The 21,983-nt window shown below is 41.0% G+C and overlaps 1 protein-coding gene across 2 annotated transcripts in view; it reads right to left on the minus strand.

The window, feature by feature from the left end:
* Positions 1 to 20,839, minus strand: part of LOC124112945 (sushi domain-containing protein 2-like) — a 36,245-nt gene extending 15,406 nt beyond the window's left edge. Inside the window, exons 1-11 of one of the 2 annotated variants that reach the window (XM_046473155.2) lie at positions 20,673 to 20,839; positions 13,486 to 13,628; positions 12,595 to 12,942; positions 7,917 to 8,015; positions 7,062 to 7,221; positions 6,452 to 6,712; positions 5,284 to 5,444; positions 3,976 to 4,145; positions 2,856 to 3,158; positions 1,045 to 1,316; positions 172 to 309 (exon numbers count right to left, since the gene is read on the minus strand). In XM_046473155.2, coding sequence (XP_046329111.2) covers positions 172 to 309; positions 1,045 to 1,316; positions 2,856 to 3,158; positions 3,976 to 4,145; positions 5,284 to 5,444; positions 6,452 to 6,712; positions 7,062 to 7,221; positions 7,917 to 8,015; positions 12,595 to 12,942; positions 13,486 to 13,628; positions 20,673 to 20,715 — 2,098 coding nt within the window. In that variant the 5' untranslated portion in view covers positions 20,716 to 20,839. The remainder of the gene's footprint in view (positions 1 to 171; positions 310 to 1,044; positions 1,317 to 2,855; positions 3,159 to 3,975; positions 4,146 to 5,283; positions 5,445 to 6,451; positions 6,713 to 7,061; positions 7,222 to 7,916; positions 8,016 to 12,594; positions 12,943 to 13,485; positions 13,629 to 20,672) is intronic. The other variant, XM_046473154.2, reaches the window with a different exon arrangement.
* Positions 20,840 to 21,983: the final 1,144 nt, after the last annotated feature.

A 21,983-nucleotide genomic window follows, 5' to 3' on the forward strand; every position in this document is an offset into this window, starting at 1 on the left:
AGTTGAACACACGCCACTGGACTGAGTTGAACACACGCCACTGGACTGAGTTGAACACACGCCACTGGACTGAGTTGAACACACGCCACTGGACTGAGTTGAACACACGCCACTGGACTGAGTTGAACACATAAGTTATAAGATCGGTTTATGAATACCAGTAATAGATACCCTGAAGTTGTTGTCCCAAGTCGAACTTCCCTTGAAGAGAAAACTGGTCTGACTTCACCAGGTAGAAGTCTCCCTTGCCACCAAAGTTGTACAGCTTTCCGTCAAATGTCGTGATGTGGGGGTCCCCGAAAGCAATAGCTAAGTAAAACACAGAATACATGACATTGCAGTAGTTTCAACATGTGCAATATTCCCCTTTACAATGAAATAAAACCCTCTATTGCCACAAAAGCGATTATGAACAATACTATGCACCATGTTGCCGGGGCGCTTAAAGATTCATATTGCCATAACCGTTCACTGCTGGGATCATTTCCAGCGAAATCCCTTCTCTGTGTGATACAAGAAACATCCCGAACACTGTCAGAATGAGTTCGAGAGAGATGGAAAGAAATTTACCCTTTCCATCAAAGCATTTGTTCGTCCATCACTGCGCACTGCCCTGCTTAAGGGTGGCGCTATCCCGGATCGGGATTACACAGCACCCTCATTTCCTATAGGATGGCAATACCCGTTACAATCCAGGATGGAACCAAATCACACCCAGCCGTGATATGGCGGTGCCCCTTATAGTTTTAGACATATCATCTTCTTCTGTACCCTCAGGATCATCTGTTTTAAGAGGTCGGTACCCGTTACAGCACCGGATGCCCTACCACCCCCACACACCCACCCACAACCCAGCCCACCCCCATCCCCACCACCCCCACCCACCCCACCCACCACCACCACCACCCCCCTCAATGTGTTTTTTGAAATGTAGTGAATATTGCATGTAGTCGTGTTGGGAGACAACCATTTTGACATGTTCTTATTTTGGAGGATACCGAAGTACCTGTTTCAGCACCGGGTGGTTTAATAAGGTTCCCTCACCTGCTTTAGGAGGGTTGTACCCGTTGCAGTCCCGGGTAGCCCGCTGGTCCATGTAATAATTACAGTGGCTGTACTTCGTCCACAGACAGCAATAATAGAAGGAGGCGACGTCCTTAATCCAGTGGGAAAAAGAGGGGACGTGGCCGGGTGTGTTGTAGGGGGCGGCGCCCCAGTCGTGGCTGCGGTCGGGGGTGCTGCCTTGGTAGGTGTCGGCAGCGTTCATGAGAATACCGTCCTTATCGTAGCAGCATTGATTGCCCGCCCCTGCAGACCTGGCAACAGACATTTCTATGAAATGTAGAAATTGGGTCAGTTAGCACAGTGGACTCTATCTGAGAATTAATTATTAAGCATAATAGGTTAGTGTCATAAGAATTTCAACAGATATATAATAACCAGATTATTACTCCAGTGTATTAAATGTAATTTCCTTTTCTGATTTTCCGAAAAAAAGTGATGAAATTTGGTATGGAGAAACGAACCATGTCACTCTAAGTGCAAAACAACTCTAACCCGAACCACAATGCATGGTGAGTGGCATGTCCTTCGTTGCCATAACACAAATTGCCCCCCGATACCAAAATAAACATAGAATTGTATGTTCAGGTAGCTGATTGGAGATGGTTAATCTACAGATTGGACATCATGTTATTAAATTACAACACAATATCACTACATGACTGTTATAGAAGATATATGATATTCATATCAAAACTGTTACAACACAATTACATAAAGACGTGAAACATGAATGAATGTTATTAAATCAGCTAGATTCGAGATAAACTGACTGACTTAAAAAGGTACACCCTTGGAAGATGGATGTGACCAGAAATACAAACGTTACCAAAACGTTACTATGCTGCGAACTGTCCAATACGCAGCTAGGAATAACGGGTCAAATATATCACCATCGAGTAACCATTTCCTGTTTGCTTCATTTTTAGCCAGTTTATATCACGATCACACGGTGGTATGTAAGTAGTCGAATCTGTGTCCGGGACGGCACACCAGTAAAATTATATATATATATTAAATTTAATTATATTAAATTTAGCATGAGAACAGTGGCGCGCAATACAAAGGTGATGTCTGGCCTGTCTGGTTCAGTAGATGGGAAGCAATATTTATGACCTTTCATATCAACAATTATACTAAAATAGTAAGATGCATATCGTGGCATATTATTTACAATGTAGTTATTGTGACATGACATGAGACATGAGTTGTTTAAGGATTGATATCATGAGCATCGATCCACGCAATTGGGATACGATGACATGCATCAACCAAGTCAGTCACCTGACCACCCGATCCCGTTAGACGTTTCTTGCGACAAGCATAGTCGCCTTTTAAGGCACGGATCCGGATCTTTACGGGTCTGAGACGTGAATGAATGAAGGAGTGACTGAGTGAGTTGGGTCTTACGCCGTTTTGAACAGTATTGCAGTTATATCACGGCGTGTCAACTTGATGTCTTAGGAAAGCCCGAAGTGATGCAGGTCTCAGACGTTTCGTACGATTCGAACCCTCAATCATAGATTTCTAGCGTGCTCAGGGGACGCAACTCTGCTCAGCGAATTGCGGCCCTATTAAGACAAGGTGAGCCCCTATGCTAAGAGACTCGCCCAGTTGAGACGGAACGCAAAATGAGCCAAGTACTGGTGATGTCGCTGCTTGTTTCAAAGAACCGTGTAATTTTATAGAACCGGACTCACAACGGCGCAATGGTGGCGAATGTGCCCTGGGTAAAAGTCATAACAGAAAGGAGATATAAAACCCTGGATAATCGAGGATGGAATCGTACTTACGTGGGTTGGATAGACCGCACGCAATGGGCCGCACTGCGCTGACCTGCTTCACGATGGTAGTAACAGATGGTAGGACTTTTGGAGAACATGCTGCAAGACAAATCGGTTTGAAATCGTCCGAAGTCGGCTAGGGCTTGGTCCACGTTGCACGGACAGTTGAGCAGCTGGTCAAGCCAGTCCATGGACTGTCGGTCAGCGTTGTACCACTGCATGCAGCGTTGTTGGGGCCAGTCGTCGCCATAACGACGGGTCATGTCGCTATTGATATACCACCCAGTGGCGATAGGTCCCGAATTCATCACTCTGTGTATGAAATCATATCAAATATTTCAATTCTATATCCTGTGTGAACAGTATATCAGTTATGTCACGATCCATCAGCTTGATAGGGACGAAAAGCCTGATGTTATGCAGGTCTGGGACGTTTACCACTTTGATGAAACTATAGAGTATTAGTATGATCCTGACGCCCCCTAGAAACATAATCTGGGATTCGATCTTCCGATCGTATGTTTCTGGGGCTCCTAAGGGACGCAACTCTGATGAACGAATTGTGGTTACCTGTCTGAAAGAAGCCATAATGGAACACAACTCGTAACACTTATGACTTATAATATGATGAGAATTTACAGTACAGATCAGTCTAAAACTCCCCAATGCCATGGGTGCGTTCAAGTTGGTAACTATCTGTATCACAATTATAGAGAACCACTTGAGCTTCACGAGCATTGTAAGAGGTTACCTATCAATGATATGAGGCATTTTGCCTGTGCGTTACTGCCAACATAGAGACGATCATATCACAGGGGTATAATAACCATACCTGTATCACATCTTTAAAAGATACAGTTTACAATCTGATGGCATGGTGTATGATGAAAGGTTATTATATGGAAGTTATATAATTTATACCCCATATCAACCCGAGACCCCCATATTGACCGCGGGCCTTGCGTCTGATATGGAGATGCCGGGTTGAAGTGTGGTATGATATCAAAACTGCCATACAATAGCCTCAAAGTATTCATCTTCATTCTACAAGAATCAATAACAACTTGATACATAACACCCGCATCATGAATAATGTCATTGACAGACTTAGCATAAAAAGTGTCTTTACGTTCTGTTGTTGGCCTGGCTGATGAATTCCTTCTGAAGTTCAACCTCAACGACAGCGGCTTCGAAGACGTCACAGTCAGAGGGAAAACACTGGTACTGAGAGGGCGTGATGGTATATGTGCCAGAGTTGTCTGTCCCTGTCGCAAAAGTCGTTAGAACCTTCCAATTAACCTGAAATGAAGGAACATCAGTGTCCTCAAAGGTCCATTCAAAGGTTTCAGAAAGGGGACCTTGCAGGCCCATCACGCCTAATTAACTGGAAAGATTTTCTGTTGATCTGTCAGTGCCAGTATCTCAGCGTTATGAAAGGACATTCTTATGTTATCAGTATTATGATGTTTGTTTGTTTAACGCTGCACTCAGCAATATTCCAGCTATATGACGGCGGTCTGTAAATAATCGAGTCAGGACCAGACAATCCAGTGATTGACATCATGAGCATTGGTCCACGCAGTTGGGATACGATGACATGCATCAATCAAGTCAGCGAGCCTGACCACCCGATCCCGTCGGTCGCCTCTTACGACAAGCATAGTCGCCCTTATCGGCAAGCATGGGTTGCTGAAGACCTATTCTGCCCTGGATCTTCAAGAGTCCAGTATTATGAACTTTTGTAATAACCGACATGCATGGATACTAGGTGCATATAGATTACATGGTTTCAAATTGAGAAACCAAAGGATTGAAAGCCACTATGATGTGAGCTAATAGCATTTGTTGATAACTTATATTGACATTAAGGCATTGAATGTACAAAGGCGGTCCTTTCATCAATGTATAGTTTATGAATTGTTTGTAATTAGGCCGGATGGCCTACATTAACGAAATATAACATTTGAAGCATACATACAACTGGAAACAATGTATTGTAAAACAGCTCTGTCAGCTTGTAAAATGAATGTCAAGACTATTAAAACTATGTAGTATGAACATATTAACCAGAAACTTATATAATTCAATATTCACTATAGCAATAATTGTAAAGCTTTGAATATGATGCGATAATTTGTCATTAGCTATATTACCGACAACGGTTCGAAATTACTACTTATGGCACGTCCAACCCCGTGGTTTTTGTGTGAAGGTTTAAGATAATCAAAATGCATTTTTTATCTACATGTATGCTATATGCGCATTTGATTTGTATCGATGATTATCAATTTTAAGATCAGGTAGACAATTTGATTACTTGAAAACATTATGTGTACCGAGTATATAGTAATTTACCAAGACATTATCAAATAAGAATACTGATACAGTGAGTTTCTTATAAACTTTTTTTAAACAAAAAATGGGTAAGGGAAACTACATTTGTGTCTGTTTCCGAGTATCCTATAAGTCGGATGTCGACCTTGACCCCTGGGTCAGTTGACAGTGCTGTAGAGTCCCAGGACATGGTGAGGCTGTCCGCGGTCACAGAGTACCAATTGTCCGGTAGGGACAAACTCTTACCGAGGACCGCTGGTAACACTGAAACAAACAAAAACATAGAAATTACTTTATAGACAGCAACGTAAGATGCCATACCAATATTTTCCCTATTGTGTACAACATTCTGTCCGCACAATGTGCCTAAAATGTGCCGTAACACAAATGTACCTACAAAGAACCTGAAGGTGGTGTCATGGTTACTGAACACGTCTCGCACCTCAACCAATATCCGGCAAATTCAAGGTAAATAACGTTTTCGTCAATTCCCCTGTGTAATATTAACTATCAAGGGCCACTGAAGAAGGTTTGCCATCAATAGCAATACGGGAGTGAATTACGTTTAACGTCGCTTCCAACAATATTCCAGTTATATCAATGAGTGTCGAGATTTAAGTCAGCTTTTACAACTTGCATGAAGTACTGGAGCCAAGTCTGACTGAGGTCAGGTGAGATGAAATGAGCTCATCGTCGCGTTCAAGATTATTGCATGCACGTGGGATTGGTGCGTATGTATGTGGCTGCTTGTACTAGTCGGGACCCAATACTGGTTGTATAGAGGTAGTCCACTGAGATAGCATGCGGTTGTTTAACATGGATAACCCACTCAGACACAGTATACCGACTCCGAGCCGACCATTCATTGTTTTAGACCCTTAATGCCCATCGACAGGCAGAGTAACCATCTTTTAATGCCTTTTGGTAGGACTCGACCGGGGATCGAACCACAGACCTTCCGCTCTCCGGGCAAACGCTCTATCCACTACGCCATCGAGGCAGTGTACACGGCGTGACAAGCGAATGCTTTGACCACTAGGCTAACCGGCCGCCCCATAATTAGTAGACCCATCAGGTACTTATAAGTGACACAACTTATCACAGCGAATCGCGACATCTATCACAACGAAGAGTCCTTTCAGAGCCCCTAAGACAGAATCCCGACTTTCATCCGATAATTTACTGAATTTATTCAAAATGTAATTATTTCCGAAACATGCACCCCACACCCGCAATTACCGACGAGAAAGGCCTGTCGTCGTGATACTTACCTACGTATATGTCCGCTTGTCCCAAGTAGCTGTGAGCTCCGTCTGTGGACACAGCTACCGTCACTGACCCTCTCTGCGTGAGTCTCGGCACTGGACACTTCAACCTCATGGAGTTAAACCTGAACCCCTGGGAGGTTACTGCACTCTCGCCGCTTCCGAACCGACACACGACAGCCACGTCCGGGTCCATACACGGACCAGATATGTCCAGTAGCTCACCCCCTAACATCCCGACAACTGTGGGAAGAATCTGCAAGTCCCCTGACAATGAGAGCAGTAAGGAGAGTGTGAGGTGGAGCTAAACGTTGTGATCTCTAGGAAACATGTCATGGCCGTGTCTCAAGCATAAAGACCATTACTACCGACCCATGACATCAGCATTCGAAACTAGTGAGTGAGTGAATGTTGTTTTAAGTCAGTCATATTCCAGCCATATCCGGCGGTCTATAAAAGAGTGTAAGCCAGATTTGTTTGTTGTTTATAGATGTAATGTGATAAACACAATATTAATCTAATGTCACATCAAAACTAGCATATACATTTCGTTTGACTTTGTATAGTTTCAATGAAGTTTAAGTACGTCATAAACTAAGATGTTGCAACGTCTTACTTCTACTGTCAGAACATCCGCCTCGTTCGATGGTATCTTTTGAAACCCTAAATATGAATCTTCCCGTGACGTCACTTCCTATTTTCCTGGGAAGGTCTTGGGGACTACATCCGGTACACACTGGCGTCCACCCGACGCCATGCCCTCCGTTTATGCCAGCCTAGGGAAGTAAGAGTGCAGTAGCGTCTTAAACAAGTCAAAACAGTAAAACCACACCATCAACTACACAAAATAAAACACCATCACTCTTATTGGCATCACACCGGCCATCACATGGGCACCGGTTGTCAGGTCGTTCAAGGCGCCCGAACTCGACGTACAGAGTTGAGGCCCTTACTTGTGCCAGGAACCTATGACGGTGTGTACGTTTGTTAGCTTCGTTGAATTATCGTAAGGATCTTAGGTCAGCATCAGTTTGGCCTCACCTCCCACATTAGGTGCCACGCCGTGACGTAAATATAAGCCGCAAGAATCCATAATCATGCCAAATAATTGTTAAAAGCAGAGTCGATTGCACTGTTCCGACTATATTTTATGAGCACGTGTTTATGAATCACTGTCAAATAGATGATATCAGGTGTTCGCGAAAAGATGAGCCCATCCCTTCCCACCGGCGGTACCCGTCACAAACACATGCAAGGGCAAGCCACTTATTCACGTAAAAAAACACGGGAACATATGGAACAATAGTGAATTGCATCAGGTATCTTTTTTATCATGAACCCGTCCCCTTCCTTCCACATTCATTCACTCACTCAGTCACTCGTGTCACTGAATCCTCTAAATAACGGTATTTTGTCAGGTTATAATGTGTCTACGTATGTGTTGAGTGCAGTGGCCTCCCTTCCAACTCACTTGGTAATACGGTTTATAGGGAACATCCTCCCACAGGTAGTTGAAGATGACAAATGTATGCATCGGACAGGCAACCAAGACTAACTGGAATGTGGCGCTCTGAAATGAGTAAGGGTACAGGTAAAGTATTCATTTTCAAAATTGTATATTTCATTGTATGAGCACGGTATCTGCTCATTGTTTATCAGTTTGATTTTCCATTCGCTAATCATAGACATATTCCGCTATCTCAACATTATTATGAGATATATATATACATAATAATGTTGAGATAGCGGATGTTGAGGAATATATATGATGAATGTAAGTTCGAAATTTGGGTTGTAAGTGGTATATGAGGAATGTAAGTTATATACAAGGAATGTAGTTTATATGCAAGGAATGTAACTTATATATGAGGAATGTAAGGTTTTTTATGAGAAATGTAAGTTAGATATGAAGAATGTAAGTTGTGTATGAGGAATGTAAGTTTTAAATGAGGAATGTAAGTTTTATATAAGGAATGTAAGTTATATACGAGGAGTGTAAGTCATATACGAGGAGTGTAAGTTATATATGAGGAGTGTTAGTCATAAACGATGAGTGTAAGTTATATATGAGCAGTGTAAGTCATATACAAGGAGTGTAAGTTATATATGAGGAGTGTAGGTTATATACGAGGAGTGTAAGTTATATATGAGGAGTGTAGGTCATATACGAGGAGTGTAAGTTATATATGAGGAGTGTAAGCCATATACGAGGAACGTAAGTCATATACGAGGAGAGTAGGTTATATATAAGGAGTGTAGGTCATATACGAGGAGTGTAAGTCACATACGAGGAGTGTAGGTCATATACGAGGAGTGGAAGTCATTAAGAGAAGTGTACGTTATACGAGGAGTGTAGGTCATATACGAGGAGTGGAAGTTATATACGAGGAGGGTAAGTCTTATACGAGGAGTGTAAGTTATATATGAGGAGTGTTAGTCATATACGAGGAGTGTTAGTCATATACGAGGAGTGTAAGTCATATACGAGGAGTGTAAGTTATATACGAGGAGTGTAAGTTATATACGAGAAGTGTAAGTCATATCCGAGGAGTGTAAGTCATATACGAGAAGTGTAAGTCATATTCGAAGAGTGTATGTCATATTCGAGGAGTGTAAGTTATATACAGGGAGTGTCAGTCATATACGATGATCGTAAATAAAACCCGCAAACCATTTCCACATTCATAATAAATCTCTTCCAAAACAGTCGATTGGACGATTCCGACTATATCATGAGCATGTATTTAGGAATCACTATCAAATAGTGATGATACGAGGTGTTCCCAAACACATTCAAAGGCAAGTCAATTATTCATCTGAAAAAAGACGGGAACATACGGTACAATTCAGGGAGTTGCACCAGTCATCACGTTTGTCACTGATGCGTCAAATTTGGAAATGTCCTCCTCGTGTCTACCATTAAACTTTTTGAAAGCTTTACTGAGGCCTTGGATGTTATGACCTTGATCAAATAATTTCTCAGCAAGAGTCGTATGACGCTCTTTGAAATCTTCGTAGAAAGAGCATGTTCGATTGTACCTTAAAAGTTGTGAAATGTAAACACCAAGGGCTGGTACTGCAGGAGTATTGCTCGACATAAAGGAAAAGTTGACTATTGGAAAGTTGAAGTTATCCCTCTTTCTATGCCTTCTTGTGGAGATTGATTTATCCCTCTGAATCTAAATATGACACAAATGAAGCGGTCTCACTGGTCTCCTTAATCTTCTGGTTCGGGTGGGTAAATCAGGTAAATAAGTTGATGCTTATTGAACGATATCAGATCATCGATAGACGTGAAGATTAAGCTTAACTTCTTGGCCAAATTACCTTTTTTTACTTTGACAATCCGAGCAGAAATTCTGATTCATATGCATAAAGAAAACGATCAGCAAGAAGAAGAGCGTAATTGGTGTCCATGGGGATGCTTTTATTACTTCTTGCCTAGATGCTTTACCCCCAAACTCATCATAGATGCTATCAATGAGGAAATCAAACATTTTACATGTTGTTTTCTCAGTAAACTTCAGAAGGCATTTGCTTTCATTTTTGACAAATTGTCCTGAACTTCTGAAGATATGAAAATATATCTATGGTCACCACGTTTTGTAACGTTATATGTGAGGAATGTAAGTTATATATGAGGAATTAAAGAGTTATAGTTATACGTTTTATTAATAAATTTCGGGTAAACTTACTTAAAGCCCCAACAGTGCGAGTCATATACAGTTGTCCATTTAATGTGCATCTTCCCGAGGCAAGGAAGTTAACTGACTATCAAAGGACTTTTAAATAATTTAACTCCCTTGCCTCGGGAAGATGTTTAATGTGATGTTTGCGTATCAGCGCAGACAAAAGTAGCTGTAATGGACTTCGCAAAAACGTTTCTTAAACATGAATAGATTCCATAAGCCTCCACACAACCGCCAATGGCAGAGCAGTCGGTTCGAAGTTTCATCAACAAAAAAGAAATGCTTACTCGTCATAAATTATCTAATCACGTCCCAGATTATATGTTTTGTTTGTTTCGCACCGCAGTCAGCGATTGTCCAGCCATTTTTCGCGAATATTTATATCTGGGCCAAAAACGAAAGGTTGGTATAATGGACGTCCTTAAATTGTTTTAAATTGCTTATGGCATACAAGTAAATAATCTTAACATGACTACATCTGAAAAGAGTGTCTGTGTATTATTGTACCCTGGTGTTGGATATACAAATGACTGTATGTAAATCAGTGTGGGATATACAAATGGATGTACGCACATCAGTGTGGGATATATAAATGAATGTACGTGGGAGGTATACAAATGAATGTACGCACATCAGTGTGGGATATATAAATGAATGTACGTACATCAGTGTGGGATATATAAATGAATGTACGTACATCAGTGTGGGATATATAAATGAATGTACGTACATCAGTGTGGGATATATACATGAATGTATGTACATCAGTGTGGGATATATAAATGAATGTACGTACATCAGTGTGGGATATATACATGAATGTACGTACATCAGTGTGGGATATATACATGAATGTACGTACATCAGTGTGGGATATATACATGAATGTATGTACATCAGTGTGGGATATATACATGAATGTACGTACATCAGTGTGGGATATATAAATGAATGTACGTACATCAGTGTGGGATATATAAATGAATGTACGTGGGAGGTATACAAATGAATGTATGTACATCAGTGTGGGATATATAAATGAATGTACGTACATCAGTGGGAGGTGTATAAATGAATGTACTTACATCAGTGTGGGATATATACATGAATGTACGTACATCAGTGTGGGATATATAAATGAATGTACGTACATCAGTGTGGGATATATAAATGAATGTACGTACATCAGTGTGGGATATATACATGAATGTATGTACATCAGTGTGGGATATATAAATGAATGTACGTACATCAGTGTGGGATATATACATGAATGTACGTACATCAGTGTGGGATATATACATGAATGTATGTACATCAGTGTGGGATATATACATGAATGTACGTACATCAGTGTGGGATATATAAATGAATGTACGTACATCAGTGTGGGATATATAAATGAATGTACGTGGGAGGTATACAAATGAATGTATGTACATCAGTGTGGGATATATAAATGAATGTACGTACATCAGTGGGAGGTGTATAAATGAATGTACTTACATCAGTGTGGGATATATACATGAATGTACGTACATCAGTGTGGGATATATAAATGAATGTACGCACATCAGTGTGGGATATATACATGAATGTACTTACATCAGTGTGGGATATATAAATGAATGTACGTACATCAGTGTGGGGTATATAAATGCATGTACGTGGGAGGTATATAAATGAATGAACTTACATCAGTGTGGGATATATACATGAATGTACGTACATCAGTGTGGGGTATATAAATGAATGTACTTACATCAGTGTGGGATATATAAATGCATGTACGTGGGAGGTATATAAATGAATGAACTTACATCAGTGTGGGATATATACATGAATGTACGTACATCAGTGTGGGATATATAAATGAATGTACTTACATCAGTGTGGGATATATACATGAATGTACGTACATCAGTGTGGGGTATATAAATGAATGTACTTACATCAGTGTGGGATATATAAATGAATGTACGTACATCAGTGTGGGATATATAAATGCATGTACGTGGGAGGTATATAAATGAATGTACGTACACCAGTGTGGGATATATAAATGAATGTACGTACATCAGTGTGGGATATATAAATGAATGTACTTACATCAGTGTGGGATATATAAATGAATGTACGTACATCAGTGTGGGGTATATAAATGAATGTACTTACATCAGTGTGGGATATATACATGAATGTGTGTACATCAGTGTGGGATATATAAATGAATGTACGTACATCAGTGTGGGATATATAAATGAATGTACGTGGGAGGTATACAAATGAATGTACGTACACCAGTGTGGGATATATAAATGAATGTACGTACTCCACTGTGTCATACAGAAACGCATCTACGTACATCAGTGTGTGTTATGACATGACTGTACGTTCATCAGTGTGTGTTATATAATGAATGTATATTCACCAGTGTAGGATAAATACATATATACGTACCTTACAAGGATTGCTTCTAATCCCCGTACAAGGTCCGTTTTCTACTTGTGACTTATCCGTGACATTTTCCCACGTCACAACCAGAGCCAGGTCAGGTACAAAGCTGCCTGTGCCAACTGTAGCATTCAGCATATAGTACTGTAGTTCCGTCAAGAAGCTCTGGCTCGAGTTAGTAAATACCAGTCTGTAGTAGATGTTTCCCTGGTACTCGTTCGTGATGTGTTCTCCGTCGAAGTAAAATGGCGCAAGGAAAGGGAAATCTAGGTTGACGTCACGAGCTCCGTCTTTGAAAATAAAATGTTCGTATTTCACGTTGGCGTCGAATCCGACAAAGCCGTCCTCTGTTACCTGCATAAACAAGAATACATGTCAGTTCATAACGTGTTATAATTTTATGTGGTATGAAATCTAGACCGTTGATATAGCAATGAGTGAGGGGGAGAAGGGGTAAACGACAGAAATTAACTGCACACATTGTAATTATGTGAATCGAAACCGGGTGTTCGTCGTGACGGGTGAACGCTTTAACCACTAGGCTAACCCACCACATCTGCTATAATAATATCTGGGGATGAAGAGAGCATGATAAACGTAAACGTCGGGTAGCCTAGTGGTTACAGCATCGCATCGTCACGCCGACGATCTGGGTTCGATTCCCTACATGCGTGATCTTTGCTCAAATGTTACTTGCTCTTTGGCAGGATGTACACACCATGCTTATGGTAATGTTTCAAAAAAATATTATCCAATTACAAAGTTAACAATTTTCTCAATATACCACGGTAAGAATCTCATATTTTCATTCTTTCAGTAACATGCGAAAGCTGGCATTATTCGTCTTATAGATGTGCATGGCAGCCTACAGTTTTCCGGAACCCTTGAAGTACTCACATAGGCGGTGTTGTATTTCCTGCCATAGAAGTTGACGTTGTAACCGAGGTAGAGTGGGAGGTTGCTGTCTGTCTCCAAGAGTTGATCCCCCGCCTCCGACCCATATGGGTACAGAGGGAGCTTGGGGCTAGGTATCTGACCAGCTGGATGAAAGAGGGTTTCAAATATAGTCTGGTTCAAAATAATTGGGAATTTTAATGTCATATTCAAGGAAGCATACATAAAATATCAATATTGACAAGTGTTTAAAATTAAGGTATGGTCAAAGGGAAGCAACTCTTCTTCAATTTTAGAAGTTGCAAATTAGAGTTATCTCCCTTGATTATGGGGCAGACGACTCTTCCTGATATATGTCAGAAATGAGTGCAGAGGAGAAAAGAAGGTTGATTCTACAGCTCCATGATGAAGGCATCACTGATGCTGCTACATTAGCAAAGAGCACAGATACTCCTCTTTCTACAGTGTATAGAGTTACGAAGAATATTGAGAATGGGTCAGGAATTGAGCACAGAAAAGGAGCGGGGAGACCTCGAAAACTGGTGTTTGGTGATTGTGTAAGACTGGGTATTTTGGCTTCTAAAAACAGAAGGGCGAGTATTTCAAATATCAAACATGAAATGGTAAATAGAGGGACAGTAAATGTATCCAAATCTACAGTAAGAAGAAATTTGATTGAACTTGGATAGGAAAAAAAGAAAGGAATTGCCTCTCCGCTCTTGAAACAAGAACACAAGGATAGACGTGTAGAGTGGTGTTGGGCGCATGAAAACTTTGACTCGAACAGTGTTATTTTCACAGATGAGAGCTCTGTATGGGCGTATCCTAACAATGTTAAAATGTGGACTAAATGTCATTCCGTTCCATTGTACCAGAGACCGAAGTACAGTCCGAAGTTTCATGTTTAGGGAGGGACAGCTTCACTTGGTACGACGCCCATGTGTGTTTTTGAGGGTAAATTAACCAGTGAAAGGTATACAGACATTTTGGAAGCTCACCTGATCCCAAATGCAGATGTTTTTTTATGGAAATACTTGGATTTTGCAACAGGATAATGACCCCAAACACACCGCAAGACATGCGCGGCAGTGGTTTGAGGACAACAATGTGACCGTTTTGGACTGGCCTAGCTACAGCCCGGACTTAAATCCTATAGAAAATGTGTGGGGACTCGTGAAGGAGTCGGTGAACCAAAAGGGATTGACAAAAGTTGTTGACATGAAGAGCGAGGTGGTGCGATATTGGGACTCTCTCACCCACGAGACTCTAACCTCTCTCATAGGAGGTATGCCCAATCGTATAAAACTGTGTTTGGAAGCAAATGGTGGTCTGATAAAATATTGATGTTACTGTGATGTGATTAAAGAAGGTTTGTGCTCACTTAAAATATGTTTTATTTTTTTGGATGAAATTTTCATATTTACAATTTTAAAGATTTTTCAATTCCCAATAATTATGACTCATGCTGTATATGCATGAGCTGGGGTATACATAAATTACTGAAAAAGTAAGGGATCGTGAATATTTTTTTTGGATTTTTTGTGAAATTGTGTGCTCAGTTTTCATTACAAAAAACAATATGCGCAAACATATACATCATCGCTAACATGTTTTGCTCAGTATATTACAGCTGCAGGAATAAACATTTACAAATATTTCAATCCCAAAAAATATGTAGGAACATGTGAGCTTCGAAATTGTCTTATTCTGGTCACACATTGGCCCAGAACAGCATGTGGTGCAACCCATTTGCATGTGGTGTAACCCTTTAGCTTGTGATGTAACCCTTTAGCTTGTGATGTAACCCTTCAGCATGTGATGTGACCCTTATGCACGTGCCACAACCCTTCAGCATGTGGTGCAACCCTTCACCATGTGCTGTAAGCCGCCACCATGTGGTGCAACCCATTTGCATGTGGTGTAACCCTTCAGCATGTGGTGTAACCCTTCAATATGTGGTGCAACCCTTCAGCATGTGGTGTAACCCTTTAGCTTGTGATGTAACCATTCAGCATATTGTACAATCCTCCAGCATGTAGTACAACCCTTTAGCATGTGCTGTAACCCTTTAGCATGTGGTGTAACCCTTTAGCATGTGGTGTTGCCCTTTAGCTTGTGATGTAACCCTTCAGCATGTGGTGTGACCTTTATGCATGTGCCACAGCCCTTCAGCTTGTGGTATATCCCTTCAGCATGTGGTGCAACACTTCACCATGTGCTGTAATCCTTCAGCATGTGGTGCAACCCATTTGCATGTGGTGTAACCCTTCAGCATGTGGTGTAACCCTTCAACATGTGGTGCACCCGTCAGCATGTGGTGTAGCCCTTAAGCATATGGTACAACCCTTCACCATGTGGCGTAACCTTTCAGCATGTGGTACACTCCTTCAACATGTGGTGCAACCCTTCACCATGTGGCATAACCCTTCAGCCTGTGGTACAACCCTTTACCATGTGGTGTAATCCTTCAGCGTGTGGTGCAACCCTTCACCATATGGCGTAACCCTTCAGCATGTGGTGCAACCCTTTATCATGTGGTGTAACCCTTTAGCATGTGGTGTAACCCTTTAGCATGTGGTGTAACTCTTCAGTATGTGGTGCAACCCTTCAGCATGTGGTGTTACCCTTCAGCATGTGGTGCAACCCTTCAGTATGTGGTGCAACCCTTCAGCATGTGGTGCAACCCTTCAGCATGTGGTGCAACCCGTCGGCATGTGCTGTAACCCTTCACCATTTGGTGTAAACCTTTACCATGTGGTGTAACCCGTCGGTATGTGATGCAGCCCATTTGCATGTGCTGTAACCCTTTATCATGTGGCACAACCCTTCAGCATATGGTGCAACCCTTCACCATATGGTGCAACCCTTCACCATTTGGTGTAACCTTTTACCATGTGGTGCAACCCGTCGGCATGGGATGCAACCCATTTGCATGTGGTGTAATCCTTTACCATGTGGCGCAATCCTTTAGAATGTGGTGCAACCCTTCAGCACGTGCTGTAGCCCAAAAACATGTGGTGTAACAGGACATGCTTAACCTTTTCGTGAACACCTGGTGTCATCACTGATTTTTAGTGATCCATTCATACCATTTCCATCACTATTTTGCCATTTACGCCCAATGAAATCTGTTTTGGTGGGAAAACGAGAATGGTTATTTCCTGGCTTTGACCTTTCATATTTACAAATATTTGCATTTATAATGTTGTCCAGTGATATGTTTCACGCGTCTTGTAACGCGTCATATGTAAATGAGAGAACCATGTTGTCGGTCAAGTCAGCCAAATAACCTCCCACATCCAGCTGACACCGGTCATATAACGTATATACCGTTCCAACCGCGTTAAACCCTACGCTCACTCTCCCATGTCTCTTTCCTATGATAATGCACCTTCCACCAGGTGCTCGCTAGGGGGTTGTGTAGTATGACCTCATCGCAATCAGAACAGGCTTGTTATCTTCTACAACACAGAATGTTTCAACCTACTTTGTAGCAGATAGTAACAGACTGACTGAGATAATCTACGCCTGCATCCGACACATTCCGTGATGTCCTATCCTGTTAACAGGTACATCACTTGTTGGCCAGCTTGTCTTACAATGAGATATCAATGACAATCTGTTGGTCACAGTTTATGCTAAGTCAGTATACTTCGATTGGTGATTCAGTGCTTAAAATCCCGACCTTAGTTCGCCAGCTCTGAGTTAGTGATTGAGTGTTGTTTTAAGCAATATCCCAGCAATATCACATCGGGGGACACCGTAATAGGTTTCACACAGTGTACCCATGTGGGGAATCGAACCCGGATCTTCGGCAACGAGCGAACGCTCTAACCACTAAACTACCGCACCAGCAAATTTTGTTCTGAATCCTTTCATCTGGAAACTCATACACCCACCCACGCACTTACTCACTAAACTACCCACTCACTCACATATCTACCCATTCACGTCTAACATTCTCAACCGCCCACCCACCTACCTACTCAATCACAATCATCTTGTATATTTACGTTTGGTTGTTCATAATTATTATAACTTATCTTAAGACCATACATTCATGTAGGTACAGTGAGAATGTGTGTACGCAGCATATCCCCTTCTATCTATGCACTTATCTAATCGTGTGAGATAAAATTGTTTCAACATGACTGTACGTTATTATAACGCAATACAATGGTTAGTCATCTTACACCTGAGTGTCCATGTGAAATAGAACACTGGTTGCCCAGTCTTCTAATCCACCGCAATTTCATGTGCAGAGTTGCGTCCCTTAGGCACGCCAGTAACCTGTGACCGTGGGTTCGAATCCCTGTTCGCATTGATTATTTTTCTAGGTTTGTCAGCACCATACCCATGCTTATGGTTTCACTAAGAGGTAAACGTCTGAGACCTGCGTCATTTCTTGCTTCCTCCCACATTAAGCTGACTGAAATACTGTTCAAAGAGGCGTGAAGTCCAAATCGCTCACTCACTCAAATATTAGTAGATATAAGATTAGAAACCAAGACACATTTCAAACCGTCAGAAGTTCATTAAACATCTTACCTTTCATTTATAACCAGCTCCAGCTATTAGTCTTTACGAGATACAAAATTAACAACATTTCAGATTTTAAATAACACAAAAAAGAATTAACTACAAATAATTAGTTCTGCAAGTATTTTTTTATAATCAAATAATCCACTGTCGCCCCGAATCAGCTGATTTAATACAGACAGACGATTTACATCAGAGACAATTGTGGTCACCATTTGAAGGTGCCATTCATGGTTCTACGCGGCACATGGACATTAGACACGACTGTTTATTCCATAACACATTTTTCACCTTAAAGAACATCCGATTCTTTCATATTACTAAAACTGTCATGCCAGAATAACGATAGTAATGTGAAAGAATCGGGTGTTCTTTAACTCGTATTGTAGTAGTTTTCTGAGTAGTACACAAATATGAATATTCAGTCACCTCACGACATATTTCTGTCCAAAAGATTTAACCTATAGATTCCAACTTTGAAAATAATAGTACTTCTCTCTCTCTCTCTCTCTCTCTCTCTCTCTCTCTCTCTCTCTCTCTCTCTCTCTCCCTCTCTCTCTCTCTCTCTCTCTCTCCTCTCTCTCTCTCTACTGTTTATGTTGTGCTTTGTATGCGATATACTGTATGTTGTATATATATGCGATGTCCACTCTATAACATATATATACTGTTTATGTTGTGCTCTGTGTGAGGCGCTGTTATTGTATGTCCACACTTACTATAGGAGATTAATCTCTAATGTCACATTACGTGTTATCTGAGCATATAGTCGTAGTGGTTTTATTTCTGACAAGTCACGACCTAGCATATGAATCAGCAAAGGGAACATGTTCAAGGTCGAAAACCAGATCTCTGAAAAAGTCCTCAAGGCCAGTTTTCACAAAATGCTCTCCTACTTCAAATTAGCTCATATTATTAATGTGAATTTGCACAAGTACTTAATATGAAATTAATACAACTAAAATGCACATATAATGTCACCGAAATCAATTTCTTGTTGGTCACAAGGAAAATTTGTTCATATCTCCTTTGTATGAATCACGATCCATTGGTGGCAATGACCTTTGACCTACATTCCAAAATCTCCATGTTTGGATGACGTCTCCCGCCAACCACCTCGCGGGCTGGGCTTTCTGTTTGAATAATGGTAGAGAGTTATCTTACCGCCAGATGAAACCGTCCAGTCAATCAGATATTTAAAACTACATCATTGCTCAAGTGTCCTAAATGAAGTCGACTTGTAATAGTTGCCGCATTGGTTAATTTGGCATATTTTCCAGTTATTGAAACTGATAAATGAATGAAGTGTAGTTAGAAAGAAAGGACATAGGTAAAGGATATCACTTCCTATTTGATTTCCAAAATAGTCCGAGCTACAGCGAGCTACACCGAGCTACACCAGGCTACACCAAGCTACACCGAGCTACTGAAGCCACAAAGAAAGAAGAAATCTTTGCTAAATCACAGCCAATAAAAGTTGCTCCACATTATAGATACGCAACGCGCATGGTCGAAAAAATAACATTGCATCGTTCCAAAAATTGTCACCAACTGTTTTGTATAAATATGTATGCCTTGAAATAGTTTTTTAAACATGCATTATTAGGATTGAACGAAAAAAAATCTTACGTGATAATCTTACTGGAGGGGCGGTTTGGGTAGCCTAGTGGTTAAAGCGTTCGCTCGTCACGCCGAAGACCCGGGTTCGATTCCCGACATGGGTACAATGTGTGAAGCTCATTTCTGGTTTCCCCCGCCGTGATATTGCTGGAATATTGCTAAAAGCGGCGTAAAACCATACTCACTCCTTACTGGAATATCAAAACATATCAATGAAATTTATACATGTTCGCTTTATAACAGAAATGCCAAACAAGTGCAACTATGTGCAATGTGCAGTGCAACCAATATTTAACCATGTGGTAATTATAGCAATGATAATTTGCCCAAGGGCGTGGCTGCCTAATACATGTATGATACTATATAAATAGTATTATCAAAATAGTAATTCAACATCAGTGGACACAGAAACTTGGGAGTTTGAATGTATTATTACTGTATACGATCTTGCTTACTTATGGAAATGTTTGGTTGTCATAATGTATTTTTGAATAGACTTATAAATCGAAACTGTTGGTGTCATATGATGGTTTGAGATTTTGAGATTTTGTATAAATATGTATGGGTTTTTTATATCTATCAACTGTTTTGTTAATGTGAACCTTATCCATGCCTCCTATCATACTTTATGTCAAATATACGGCAACGTTAGTTTTGGACGAAGTGTATAATGCTTGACAAGGAGTAGTTCAATTTGAAATGATTGTCCGCCATTGTGCAACCACGTTAAGGTAGCGAGAAACTTGTGCAGTGCGTCCGGCCATATAAGACTGACGACCTTGTTATTCAGAGCGATGGTTTGTAACTCTACATTCAGTCATTGTATGATATCATTGTTTGATTAATGTTGATTGTGTAACGTCAAACAGGTCTGGACAACGGGAAGGGAACATCCACAAAACATTGATTTGAATAACGGTCAAATGTGGTTCATGAAATACATAGCATGAAGGGTTCATTACGTAGTGTGAGCTGTCTCGTCAGAAGGTTGACAAAACCTAAACATATTTTAAAGTTGAATGTTCACTTACCTGAGAATTGTAAAAGGCATATTAATGCAAATATCCGACTCATGGTCGCGGCGAACAACGCTTGTTCGTTAGCGTTATTTGTCAGTATGGCCAGGACGCAGATAACGGTGGACGGTGACACGGACAAGGGTTTACTGCGGTGTGTTTGCTTCTGATAACACACCTAATCGCCCACCAAAGGAAGTTGTCATTTCGTGGACCCAGGTATTACACTACTACATCTGACTCATGCGCTAAACGGGGGCACGGGTTGCCCAGTCGTCTAAGGCGCCGCGATTCGCTGTGCAGAGTTGCGTCCCTTGGGCACGCCAGAAACCTATGATTGTGGGTTCGAATCCCGGTTCGCCCCGATTATGTTTCTAGGTTTGTCAGCACCATACCCGTGTTCGTGGGTTTCACCGAAGTGGTAAACGTCTGTGACCTGCATCACTTCGGGCTTTCCTCCCACATTAAGCTGACACGCCGTGATATAACTGTAATACTGTTAAAAGCGGCGTTTAACCCAACTCACTCACTCACTCACTCACTCACTCATGCGCTAAACAGAAATTGTCCAATCACAACTCACCCACCTTTTCCAAAAGGGTGAATCGGCGCTTGTTGTGTCAATTTGATGAGTGACGAAAGCATTAATGTATATATTAGTGTTGTCTGACAAATTTAAACAAGCTATGTGTCTGTTTTAGTTAGTATTAAAGCAGGACCTACAATTTCCCCGAAACGACAAAAAAAACTACAGTAAACTACGGTTATAACGAACACGCTTATAACGAACTGACGGATATAACGAACTTACTTTTTTGTCCCTAAAATTTGCTGTAGTTATGCTGTATATATGCTTATAACGAACTACGGTTATAACGAACTAAAATTAGCGGTCCCTTTGAGTTCGTTATAACCGTAGTTTAGTGTACATGAAAGCTGCGCGTAAATGTTTTGATAATGGGATCAGTGATTAAGGGGGAATCGATGGAATAGTGAACATGGCTGAGTTTGCAGAAGGAGAACAACCTGTGAACAAACATTGGGCATCTAGATCTTGGACCCGTTTCGAAATAAGTATATAACGTCAACACCAGAAAACAATCAGCCTTAACCATCCGCCGAAACGGAATCACCCTGGATTCAGGAGGCAAAATAGTGGTGAAATTATTATAGAAATGGATCCCAGAAAGTGATGACACCAGGTGTTAGAGACAAGAGTGAGCATGTCCTGCGCGCCAAAAGCGACGACTGTCGTAAGTCCTATATTTTAACAGACTTACGGTGGTTGTGGAAGTACGATCGCTTTATGAAACGGAGTGAGTGAGT

Source organism: Haliotis rufescens, unplaced genomic scaffold, assembly GCF_023055435.1.
Source record: "Haliotis rufescens isolate VD_foot unplaced genomic scaffold, xgHalRufe1.0.p SCAF_7, whole genome shotgun sequence".
NCBI lineage: Eukaryota > Metazoa > Mollusca > Gastropoda > Lepetellida > Haliotidae > Haliotis > Haliotis rufescens.